The sequence below is a fragment of the Mastomys coucha genome, unplaced genomic scaffold (genome assembly GCF_008632895.1).
Source record: "Mastomys coucha isolate ucsf_1 unplaced genomic scaffold, UCSF_Mcou_1 pScaffold23, whole genome shotgun sequence".
In the NCBI taxonomy this organism is placed as follows: Eukaryota; Metazoa; Chordata; class Mammalia; order Rodentia; family Muridae; genus Mastomys; species Mastomys coucha.
The window spans coordinates 59,958,000-59,970,806 of record NW_022196906.1 but is presented as its reverse complement, the minus strand read 5'-3'; the positions used below and the strand labels follow the sequence as shown (position 1 = coordinate 59,970,806).

Here is a 12,807-nt window from a genome sequence, read left to right as displayed (position 1 = left end):
AGTTGGCATTGTACAGAAATTAACAGCCATATTGGTCTAGAAATGTTAGACTTAATTTTTTTTCTATTTGTACAGGGGTAACACACTGTATTAAATATGTAAAGTCTTATCTATGTGGGTTCGATTACAAAAACTAATAAAAGTATTCTCTAAAAAAAAAAAAAAAAAGACAACCTTAGCCTTTACAGGATTCACACTTCAATCACATTCTAAATTATTAGTTTACTCACTTTATCCAACTGTAAGTGGTCTAAAAGTTTTCTGAATCCATCACAGAATTCAAGATGGTCCCAATAAACTGGATACTGCAACTGAAATAAAAATTTTAATTTATGTCAGAAATTTAAAATGCTCCTCATATTTGAATAATTCAGGAATCCCATAACATTTCCTATTGCCCAAGCATTGTTTCTTATTCTAAGTTTGTGAAAATAACATTTTAAATTTTTTAAAGATTTATCTTGCTGGGTGGTGGTGCACACCTTTGCTCTCAGCACTTGGGAGGCAGAGACAAAGGATCTCTAAATTTGAGGCCAGCCTGGTCCACAGAGGGAGTTCCAGGACAGCCAGGTCTAGAAAGAGAAACTTGATCACAAAAAAACAAAACCAAACCAAACAAAACCTTTCTTCAGGTGTATGTGTTTGAAAGCCATATGCATGCAGGTGCCAATGGAGACCCAAGGAGGTATCAGATCCCGGGGGCTACATACAGTTTTGGATGTTGAGAGCTACCATGTTGTTTCTGAGAATTAAATCTGGGACCACTGGAAGAGCAGTCAGCACTCTTAACCACTGAGCCATCAATGTAGCTCCACACAATTTCAATTCTCATCAATTTCCTTTCCAAAGAGTCTGAGGCTCAAGAGCAACTGCAGCAGAGATCGTCCAGGTAAGGAAACCAACTTTCAGGCTGGCGAGATGCTCAGCGGGTAAGAGCACTGACTGCTCTTCCCAAGGTCCTGAGTTCAAATCCCAGCAACCACATGGTGGCTCACAACCACCCATAATGAGATCTGACGCCCTCTTCTGGTGTGTCTGAAGACAGCTGCAGTAAATTATGCCGAGTGGGGTGGAGAAAGGTTCTGAGTTCAGCAGCAGCCACACACATGATGGTCCACGGCCATCTGTACAGCTACAGTGTACTCATACACATAAAATAAATAAAATAAACCTTTAAAAAAAAAAACAAAAGAAAAGAACCCAACTTTCATTCTGAATTGAGCCTATGAAGTTCAAAGAGCCAGGAGAACCGGAAATAAAATCCTTTCTCAAGACACTTCCCACCTCCTTTGAGTAGCATTTAAGGAACGTTCAATAAAATGGTCCTTTGCAATTTTGTTAGTCTTTCTGATTTCCTGTACTTTCACTTACCACAAAAATTAAGTGTAGCAGCTGACCCTAAGAAGCCTGCCTGCTAATATCCCGGGCAAGGGCAGTCTAAGTGACGAGTTCATTTCTAGGAACTGAGACTTTTCTCCTAAGAATTTCTCCATGTGTGTGTCTCTCTGTGTCCGTATGTCTGTATATGTGGTCTGTGTGTGTGTATGTCTCATGTGTCTCTGTGTCTGTGTGTGGTCTCTGTATGTCTGTGTGTGTGTGTGTGGTACTAGGGATCGGACTGGGTGCCTGTGTGTGTTCAAGCAAGCCCTCTTTATTTCTCTACATGAGACATCTATCTTCAGCCTCCTCAGTATAAAAAAAAATCTATGTCTGTCTGTCTGTCTGTCTGTCTGTCTCTCTATCTATCTATCTATCTATCTATCTATCTATCTATCTATCTATCTATCTATCTATACACACACACATACACCTGGCAGTCTCATTTTGTTGTTTTAAGCTCTCAGATTTATATTGTTATCGAAGAAAAATCACTGGGATAGATACTGCTGTAGATTTGATATATTTTATTATAAAATTCTATTTGTGGATAAGGCACTTGGGAGGCAGAGACAAAGGATCTCTAAATTTGAGGCCAGCCTGGTCTACAGAGTGAGTTCCAGGACAGCTAGGGCTACATAGAGAAACCCTGTCTCGAAAAACCAAAGGAGGGGACAGATGGGAAAAAGAACAACAAACCAAAACAGAAAATCAGACAGAGCTAAGGCCTCTGAGAACTGCCAGTCTGAGGCAGGAAGCCCCGTCAGTCAGTATTTGCTTTCCCGAGGGCAGATTCCCGAGGGCAGATCAGGTTCCACCCATGGTTATGGAGGGCTGGGGTGCTCACTCTCCTGGAGTGCTGTGTGTAAAGGGTGACTGAACCTCCAGGACAAAGGAAGATTAGCCACAGAGATTCTGATGGAGCCAGAGAAAAGGCCTGGAGGCAGTGGTGATGACAACTGTTCTCCCAAGAAAAGGGCTGTCAGGAGAAAGAGGATTCGGACGTGTCTGCTGGGACCTCTGATGTGGAACCCAAACACTGCCTGCCAACTCTGAAGACTCTAGACTCACCCTGGAGGCTGGCCTCTGGGAATGGGCATGAGGTATTATTTACATCAGGCTGAGGTGGGAAGACCTTACCTGATCGTGTGCAGCACCATTCCATGGACTGAGGTCACAGACTGAACATTAAAAAGGAGAAAGGGAGCTAAGCACTCACATTCTCTCTCGGCCTCCAACTGCCTCAAGCCCCTGTAGCTGTGCATCTCTCAGCCTCCAACTGCCTCAAGCTCCTGTAGCCGTGACATCTCTGCACTTCCAACTGCCTCAAGTCCCTGTAGCTGTGGCAGAGCGGTGCTTTGTGCCCTTGAACTGTGAGACAAATGAACTTTTCCCTCCTTACATTGCTTCTGGCAGGTGTTCTGTCCCTGCAACATGCAAAGTCACTACCCCCCCCCCCCAAACACAGAGACAGTGACTGACGTGGATTACAACAGAAGCCCACAGGGAGCGAGGGACAGAACAGTGCAGGTCCCAGAAGCCACCACAGCTATACAAAGCTGAAGAATATGTGCTTCCTGTAAATTCTTGCATTTACAAGCTTTTGTTGTACAAACCTTGTTCCTTAACTTAAAACTATTGGTTAAATAAAATTGGCTACAGCCAATTACTGGAGGAGTTAGAGGTAGGTTTCGAGTTACCTGGTTGCAGGTAGAGAGGAAGAGGGGAGAGATCATGAGGAGAGGCCCATGAGCACACTGGCAAGAAGAAACAGCAAGTAATTGGGGAACACCCCTGGGGAGGCAGCCAGGTCAGCAGTTACAAAAGTAGATTAGGGGTGACACCAGTAATTGTCAAAGCCAAATAAAATAACCAAAGTTTGAGTCTCACTTATTTGTAAGCTGGTTCGGGATAAGCTTAAATTTGATTGCACTACAAACCTTTGTTTTTTGGTTTTTTTTTCAAGACAGGGTTTCTCCATGTAGCCCTGGCTGTCCTGGAACTCACTCTGTAGACCAGGCTGGCCTCGAACTCAGAAATCCACCTGCCTCTGCCTCCCAAGTGCTGGGGTTAAAGGCGTGCACCACCACTGCCCGGCTACACTACAAACCTTTATCACAAGCCACAGAATCTTCCCATAAACACTCTCACTCTTAAAGAAATTCAGAAGGACAGTGGGACCCTAGATAATTCCTAAGCCTGTTAAGAAATACTCAGAAATACAAAGCCATTTTTGATGACACCTTGAGGATACTTTAAAAGCAAACCAATGCAGGGCACATAGCTTAGTGGTGTGGAGCCACTTATGGTAAGCATACAGTTAGTGGTATGGCGCTCTCTCAGCCATGGGTTTGATGCACTATAAGAAAACTAAAGGCTATGTAACTGAGAAGTAAAATGGGAAAATATAATCTTACTTCAAATAAAGAGTTCCCATTACTATAGTTCATCAGAAACAGAATGGCAAAGCCCAGGAATGTGAGATTCAGTGCTGAAGCAGCCATACTTACAGCTATAACCCGGTAACCCCATCCGGTCAAAGCCAAAATCTGCTGGAAAAACACATCTGCAGTTCCACTGACGGGAGGAAGAAAGATGAGAGGACACCTGATACTTCTGGGGCCAGCGTCGTAGAGCGACCAGATCTTACTGTCATCATCATCCACAATTATCTGGAGGCAAGATTAAAAGGGGAAAGAAAGGAACTTTCTCGTGACTGGGGTTTGAAGGTGCTGACTTATAACAGTCACTGACAATTGTAATAGACCTGTCATATTACAGGACAATATGGGAATCACAGGTGAGTACCCATAATAAGCTGCTCTGCCTTCCTTTTCCTTAGTGCACTTTAAAAAAATTCCAAAGAACAGATTCTTGCCAGGCAATGGTGGCGTATGCCTTTAATCCCAGCACATGGGAGGCAGAGACAGGCAGATTTCTGAGTTCGAGGGCAGCCTGGTCTACAGAGTGAGTTCCAGGATAGCCAGGGCTACACAGAGAAACCCTATCTTGAAAAACCAAAAAAAAAAAAAGACCAAACAGATTCTTAACCAGTTAATTGTTTAATTGTTCCGTTTTTAACTGGTCTGTGCAGAATAATGGGAAGTCTGTTTTGTTTACCAGTAAACAGTAAACTCTGCATGGCATTTTATATTTTCCATGAGAAGGTGTGTGTGTGTGTGTGTGTGTGTGTGTGTGTGTGTGTGTGTGTGTGTGTACATAAGAGCAGTTTGCAGTCAAACTTGAGTTCTGACCCAGAACACTGGCTGGGGTCAGCAGGGTCAGAGATTGAACAGTGCAGACAAAGAGGAACTGAGGTTCTGGCAGACCCCAGAAGCTTCTGGATCCAATGTGGTGCAAATCTGAGAGGGAGGAGGAACTTCATTGACAGATGAAGGACCAGGTAACTGTATGTGTTCATCACTGGCTCAGGAAATGCTTCAAGCCATTCACTTGAGATGTGGGAAAGTAAATTGTTTTTTTAGGAAGGGGATGTGGAGGAGGTTGTCAGAAGAAGTCTTTGTCATTTAGTGTTCTTATGACACTAAATCATAGGGAAGAAAGAACATGAAATGAGGCAAGTCACGTGCTTCACACAAATTCGATGAAGGCTAGTTATTATTATACTTCACTGCACCAACACCTGCCAGTTCAAATCAATAGTTACCTTTTTTTTTCCCTGAGTGTTCCTAGCTAGCAGGACTGTAGACTCCACAATATCCCTCTGTGAGTAGCAACTGACTAACCAGGGTCATTGGTGTCACCAAGAGCTGACAAATGGGGCAGAGCAAAGTTCAGGGACTCCAAATCATTTCTGTTGGGCCTTACGGCAGATAAAAGCATATACCTCATGTTTTTTGACCTTCATATTGTGCTACTTGTTTTAATTCCTACGTATTTTTTCCCCGTGATCCCCGTGATTATGTTTTTTTTTTTTTTAAAAAACAAACAACGAAGCCTGATGACCTCTCCAGCCTGCACAACAAATCCCAAGCCTTGTGACACCATGTAAGGAAGCAGAATCTCAATCTTCTAGAGAGTTGTTTCAATAACTAACTTGGGAGGAAAGTAACACAATTGCCAGGTTCTGAAACGGTAGCTCTCACACATATCTTCTGAAACAGTGTGTTCTATGAATTGACAGAGACATTCTGAGCATACTCCAGAAATACCTAAGGGTATTCAACTTCCTCTGAGTTCTCTGAATGCCAGATTCATCAGAACTTCGTCAGAACACACAGTATCTGCTTGACAACTTTTGTTTTTTGTTTTCTTCAAGACAGGGCTTCTCTGTGCAGTCCTGGCCGTCCTGGAATTTGCTCTGCTTGACAACTTAAAATCTAAGCACCATAGAATTTCAAGCAAGTTTCTCATGAAAGACAAGTGTGTGGGGAGGAACCTATCAATGAAGTGACCTATAAGAATATTTAGGTCAGCTTGGGGGTCTCAGGGCTGATCAGGGAGCTTGCTGAGGAAGCCATAGTTCATGGGAGTTACTTGAAAGGCCGAGGGAGAGGGATTCTACTTCAATGCTGGCAACAGTTTCCTTGTAAGCAAAAAGGGGCTCCCTTTATTTATTTTTTAAATGTAATTTTTAAAAATTTATGTATTATTATATCTAAATATACTGTCATTGTCTTCAGACACACCAGAAGAGGGTGTCAGATTTCATTATGGATGGTTGTGAGCCACCAGGTGGTTGCTGGAATTTGAACTCAGGACCTTTAGAAGAGCAGTCAGTGCTCTTAACCACTAAGCCATCTCTCCAGCCCAGGGGCTCCCTTTATAAGCAGTCCCAGTTAGCCTGACTTTGAAACCAGACTACTTTGATTTTTAAGCCAAAGTCTAGTAGACAATATGATCTCTAATACGCTAGTTAACTCCACAGACCTTAGGTTTCCTGTCCATAGCACACACCTTGTCAAACTGTTGGGAGCATTAAGATACCTGGGGAGTTCTGCAGTGGTGCCAGGGCTCTGAGCAGGAAGCCTCTGCCTGGGTAAAACGCAGCTCAGACTTCTATATACACTCACACTCGCACCATACTTTCTCAGCTGTCTGCTTTGCTAAAATGATTCTAACAGACAGCACTGATGATCCTGACATCACACTATCCAATACTGCTGCAGGGCTTCAGCAAAGACTCCCTCTGTGATAGGAATGGCCTTTGTTTAACATGGGGTTCATAGTCAACAGCAAGTTTCAACCTAACGGTTGAGGGTTTACACACATCCTAAGCAAATGGGCTCCGGAGGATGACTAGGGTTGAGTAAGTATGCATCTACAGTGTCTGGATGAGAATGGTCCTCATAGGCTCGTATACTTGAATACTTGGTCCTCAGTTGGTGGACCTGTTTGGGGAGGATTAAGAGGTATGGCTTTACTGGAGATGAAGTGTCACTGGGGATGGGTTTTGAGATTTTAAAAGATTCCCAGTATGTCTTTCTTTACCTCATGCCTGTTGATTAGGAGGCTGTAAGCTCTCTCTACTGCTCCAGCACCACGCTTGCCTACAATGCTCTCTGCCATGATAGCCACAAACTCTAATTAACCCTCAAAAACTGTAAGCCCCAAATAAACTTTGATAAGTTGCCTTGGTCAGGGTTCTAGGAATGTAGTTAAGAAAGTGTCACTGCACACAGAGTTCTATGAAGCTTAAGTTTGAGGAATGGAAACAGAAATGACTATACTATCTATATTTTACTACATTATCCCAGGTTGAGTATGTAAAAGGAATTACAAATAAGAAAATCCACCAGGCAGTGGTGGCGCACGCCTTTAATCCCAGCACTTGGGAGGCAGAGGCAGGCAGATTTCTGAGTTCGAGGCCAGCCTGGTCTACAGAGTGAGTTCCAGGACAGCTGAGGCTATACAGAGAAACCCTGTCTCGAAAAACCAAAAAAAAAAAAGAAGATCTTTGCACTCCAAAGCTGATTGCATGTGACAGGGAATGGGTGAACTTTACACTCTGTAACATCTAGTCACAGTATTTAGCAATAACCTTCACTCTCATATAATACTAAGGCACAGCTTCTAAACCACATACAAGTGTCAGTTTTTGTGACTATGAACTGCAGTAAAATCGTACTTACCTTTTTCAGGGGAACTGTACTTCTAAACCAATTATAATCTGGAGAGACTTTGATCTCTCCCATGATGAGCAGAAACAGAGGTTAACCCTGAAAGAAAAGCAGATGACAGTTTCGCAGTGAGAATTCTCATTACCCCTGAACTCAATGCAAAGGCTGGTCTAGCTGCACCAACAATACTTTAACCAAAGAAGCGCTTGTTTGTCTCATCCATACAAACTTAAACTAGAGAGGACCACAGGATGGATCCCTTCAGTAGCTCCAAAAGAGGACATCGGTTTTACAGAATTAAAGAACCACACTGGGGTGGGCAGTGGTGGTGCAGGCCTTTAATCCCAGCAGAGGGAGGCAGAGGCAGGCAGATTTCTGAGTTCGAGGCCAGCCTGGTCTACAGAGTGAGTTCCAAGACAGCCAGGACTACACAGAGGAACCCTGTCTTGAAACAAACAAACAAACAAACAAACAAAAAGAACCACATTGGATACAGAATACTCTTTTTTACCCCATCCTACCTAGGAGACTCTGAACTCTTCTGACAACACCTGAAGAATCAATTTTAATAAACTTCCCATATGTTTATAGGACATATATGACAAAGCAAGCTTGTTTTCAGATGATTCTCAACACACCAAAATCTAACTTTAATTCACATGTAACTAATACCCAAGAAGAATGGGAGGGACACACATGCCATTCTCACGGATGTGATTAAAAGGTACCATAAGCTGAAATGTAGCTGAGTGTGGCAGAGCGTTTGCCTGACATGCACAAAGCCCTGGGCTCAGTCCTCAGTGCTGGAAAGTGACAGAGACCTCTCTGAAACATCTGTGATATAAATGTAAATACGCTGTAATTTACAACAAAATATTTGTCTTTATACAAAAAAGGTATGTCTTCTAGTTTTGGGGGGGGTCTGTTTTGGTTTTTGGGGCAGGGTTTCTATGTGTAGCCTTGGGCCATACTAGAACTGGCTCTGTAGACCAGAAAGGCCTCAAACTCAGGAGATCTACCTGCCTCTGCCAACCGCAGGGATTAACAGTATTCAGCACTTCTATGACCTTGGTTAAGTCAGCCACCTCTGAGCTTGTTTCCCCAAAGCCTAGGATGGTTTGGCAGTCAGCCCACCTGACCTGCTGACTACAGGATGACTAACTCCTGAGGAGGCTGAACCAGGCCCTCTGAGAATCCCTCCTAACCAAGTTAGCCTCCAGGCTGTGAACTGGCTTTCCTTCTTTGCTCACACAATGTCATTACAGGAACCTGAAATTAAGGTCTTTGGTCCAGGTTGTTTTTGTCAAGAGAGGCACTTCCACCCACCCACCACGAAGACTCACATTTTATGAACATGGTGTTCCCCCACTTCCAGGGCGGGAATAGACTCCCTAGCAGGATTGAGTTTGAGAGTCCAGAACTTAATTCTAGGCTGACTTTTAATTTCCATTTTAGAAAAAGCTCAGGACTGGCAAGGGGTAGAGTATTCCCAACTCAACGAAACACTTCCTCATTCCTTGGCCCTCCCTCAGGGACACAACACTGGACTGCTGCCTTTGAGCATCACTAAACTGAACTTCCAGTAAACGGAGGCAGTCTAACGTTAAACTCTAATTACAGGACTGATAGGATACTGGTCTCTTAACTCAAAGCAAAGGAAATGCTTTAAGAGAGAGTTGTTAAAATTGTAAATCGTTTTAAAACATCAAGTAAATCACCACCAATCTTGTGCTGAAGCCAGTGTGCACAGATGTGGTTATGAACACTAAAACAAAGAACACCATCCTTTACAAAAATCCATTTTATCTAAGATATTAACATGTTTAAAAATATCTTAGCCATTTAAACTATTTCTTTTAACACATCTTTCACTGTTTAAACTTGTTTTATTTGATAGCTTCATACATTTATGTAGTTCATTTTAGTTAATAACTCTCCTGTCTCCCTTAAGTTATTACTTTAAAATGAAAGCAACTAGCAGCACATACAGTTAATCCTGGAATCTTTTATATTAAGACAGACTTGAAATACCACCACAGCGTCTGTGCACTTCCAACTGGAACCATTTTCTAGAATGTGTGCAGGAGGGAATATTAAAAACAGTCTAAACAGCCAGCTGGGATGGCACACATCTTTAATCCTAGCCCTCAGGAAGCTGACGGCTAGCTCTCTGGGAGTTCAAGACCATCCTGGTCTACATAGCGAGTTCCAGGCCAGCCAGAGATATATAGTAATAGGAAGACCCTGTCTCAAACACACAAAACTAAAACATCAATCAACTCGTTAAAGTTTACTTCTAGGATCAACCAACTTACAATAAAAATTATTCATAGTTTTGGAATCAGCTGCCATTCACAAACCAAACTTCAGTACACACACACACACACACAGGCAGGCACACAAATGAGTTACCCACAACAGAAGGGTAGTCCTTACCAAATCTTCCGTATAATTCACAAGCACCTTAGTACTGAACACAATGTAACTAATCTTGATGCATAAGAGAGTCTGCACAGCTGTGAGGATACTTTTGCAAGGACAGGTGGTGCTAACACTTGGGCTAGTTTGGTGGCTGGCAAGGAAAGTTCCCAAATGTTGCTAGGACCAGCTGACAGCTAGAAAGAATTCCCACCACCACCCCCCAGCCCCCGACCCCACCCCCCAGCCACCCCCACCCCGCTGCAAAGCTAAAGCAGCTGTGAAGGGTATGAAAAAGAAAGTTTGTTCTAGCTCTCCTTCATCCACTTAAGCCGGATGCTTTCCCAAATCACAAGAGACACATTCTAAAAAAATCTGTGGCCCAGAAAGTTAGCTGAGATTGTGACCAGACTGGCCAGGATGAAAAGGAACATGGGCAGTGAGTTCAGGGCAGATTTGATTTCTCATGACTCTGTTCTTTACAGAAACAAAAGCACCTGTTCAGACTGGGGAGGAAAGAGCCAGAGATAAGCTTTATCAAGGAACACCACCCCCACCCCTACCCGCCTCAGGAGGCTAAGGATTCCCAGTTCTTTCTGGACCTTGTGTTGCTGGACAATAAGTTTGCTCGTTGTGAGCATGGACTTGCCCTTCAGAGTTTCAACAGAACTTGCAGTTCATAGCCGAGGAAATCACTTTTACAAACTGTTTAACACTGGTCAGTCACATACTGCTGGTCCTTTATCTCAATGGATAGCTGACTTATATAAGGACAATCTGTGATTGTTAATACAACCAATAAAAAAGTATTAGAATTTGAGAGTCTCTAGGTGACACAACTATGATTCTCAGTGTCGGAGAATACTAACCGTGAACTTTTACCACAGAACTACATCTAAGGCCCTGCAGCAGGCTATTTACAACGGATCTTCAACCTTTGCCACACCTGTATGTATTAAATAGCTATTCTTTTTGGAGATTTCTTCAGGTAAGAGTTATCCTTTGTCCAGGAACCTATCCAACTTCTCTCTAAATGTCATGAGAGGAGAAGCTGCCTGCACATCTTTCTCTCTGACCCCTCATTTCAAGGTCTTGGTGTAAAATCTTTTTGTTTTCATACATAGCTATTAGACAGCTTCCCAATTTGCAGAATCCTTGCAAAAAGAGAAGCTGGACCACTGCAGATAGAGACAAAACAGCATCCGCACCTAACTTCTAACTCCCTGGGAGAAGAAAAAAACATTCTTCATGACTCATTACCAGGCCTCACACCTAGTCTGAGGTAGGATCTCCAAAAGAACTCTACTCGCAGCCCTTAAAGTTGACTGAAACCAAAATGTTCCTGAATTTCTGCCCCACAGACCTAGGATGGGTGGCTCGAGAAAATGAGGATGACTGACTAAGGATTTTGTGCACCAATCGCCATCGGGGTCGCCCTGGGTTCCACTAATTCAGACACAACAACAATTCGCAATGAACCGAGGCTGGACCTTAGACACACAAGCACATACGGTCACATACAGGCGCCCGCGCGCGCGCGCACACACGCACACACAAAGATATGGATCACGTGCATAGTCACAAGGGCCGGCCCACTCGTGAACTCTGCTCTTAAGTCACGCATGCTCGATACACGCCCACCTACTACCTTACACGCACCGCACACCCACACTCCTGCTGTCCAGGGCCTGCCCCTCACCTGCCGTGGCCGCTCCCGCGTCCCTTTCTTTCCAGCCTAGACGGCTCTTCGCCCGGGTTTGGGCGCAGCGGATGTAGTCGGCAGGGCGCGGGTGGGCCGGGAGGCCGCAGAGCAGAGGCCCCGCGGGAGCAGCGGGCCGAGGGGGCGCGCGGCTGAGCAGCCAGCGGCCGCCGCCTCCCAGGTCTGGAACTGCTAGCTCCCCGGGCTCACCTCCCGCTTCCGGGTTCCGAGGAGGCGGGACCAGATGGCAAGGAAGGGGCGGGGCTCTGGCAGTTACTATGGCGACGGGGTTGGTGGGGGAGGCCCCGTTCAGAGACCTGTTGCGGTGTACCTTGGCTGCGGAGGCTGGCGGTGGATAAGGGTCAGTCCCAGGGCACTTCTGACAGGAACATGGAGGAGGAAGCTATGGCAGTGAAAGTCTGGGCTGTAGGCCCCGGGGATCTGTTTCTGACTTCAGTTTTTACATGTTTTGGGGAGCGACGCCTTTGGGCCATAGCTTTGGTGAATGGGCCTTGACATAGTCTATTTTTAAAAAATTAGTATATATCAGTTCATTACGATGGCTTAATTAGGACATTTTGATACCCATATAAAGTATTTTGATCATTAGTCTCTGCTTCCCGTGCCCCGCTCCACTTCAGCTTCCCAACTGCATATGCTTTCTCAGCAAAACTGCTTTTACCTTTTGTACAGACGCCCTCCTCTGACCTCCGTTCGAAGCCTGTCTCCTTTTGTGGCTTTGTGCTGATGTTGAGGGTACATACTCAGCACTAGGCTTGTCCTCTTCTGTCAGAAACAGTCTAATCATTGATCTTAGAAGAGATGTGGCAAATGCCACAACACCTTTCAGCAATTGCTTATTAGAGTTTTGCTCGGAAATAACGTATAACAATATTGAGTGACCTGTCAATCTTGTTTGAAAATCTGTAAGGGTCCTAAAGCAAGATACTAATGTTTAAGGGAGAACTTTTAAAAAATATTTTTATTATTATTACTTTTACTTGTGTGTGTTTGTGGGAGGGTATGTGGTGCAGGTGAGTATTTGGATCCCCTAGAGCTGGCATCACAGGCGTTTGTGAGTTGCCCAACACGAGTGTAAAAGCAATATGTATTCTTAACCTCTGACCAATCTCTCAGCCCCTAGATTTTAATCATCCCCACCCCTATGTGTGTGTATGTGAGAGAAAAAGAGAGAGAGAGAGAGAGGGAGAGAGAGAGAGAGAGAGAGAGAGA

At 44.2% G+C, this 12,807-nt stretch overlaps 1 protein-coding gene across 2 annotated transcripts in view; it reads right to left on the bottom strand.

The window, feature by feature from the left end:
* Spg21 (SPG21 abhydrolase domain containing, maspardin) overlaps positions 1-11,813 on the bottom strand; it is a 28,975-nt gene extending 17,162 nt beyond the window's left edge. Inside the window, exons 1-4 of one of the 2 annotated variants that reach the window (XM_031344258.1) lie at positions 11,575-11,813; positions 7,470-7,556; positions 3,888-4,049; positions 231-311 (exon numbers count right to left, since the gene is read on the bottom strand). In XM_031344258.1, coding sequence (XP_031200118.1) covers positions 231-311; positions 3,888-4,049; positions 7,470-7,532 — 306 coding nt within the window. In that variant the 5' untranslated portion in view covers positions 7,533-7,556; positions 11,575-11,813. The remainder of the gene's footprint in view (positions 1-230; positions 312-3,887; positions 4,050-7,469; positions 7,557-11,574) is intronic. The other variant, XM_031344259.1, reaches the window with a different exon arrangement.
* Positions 11,814-12,807: the final 994 nt, after the last annotated feature.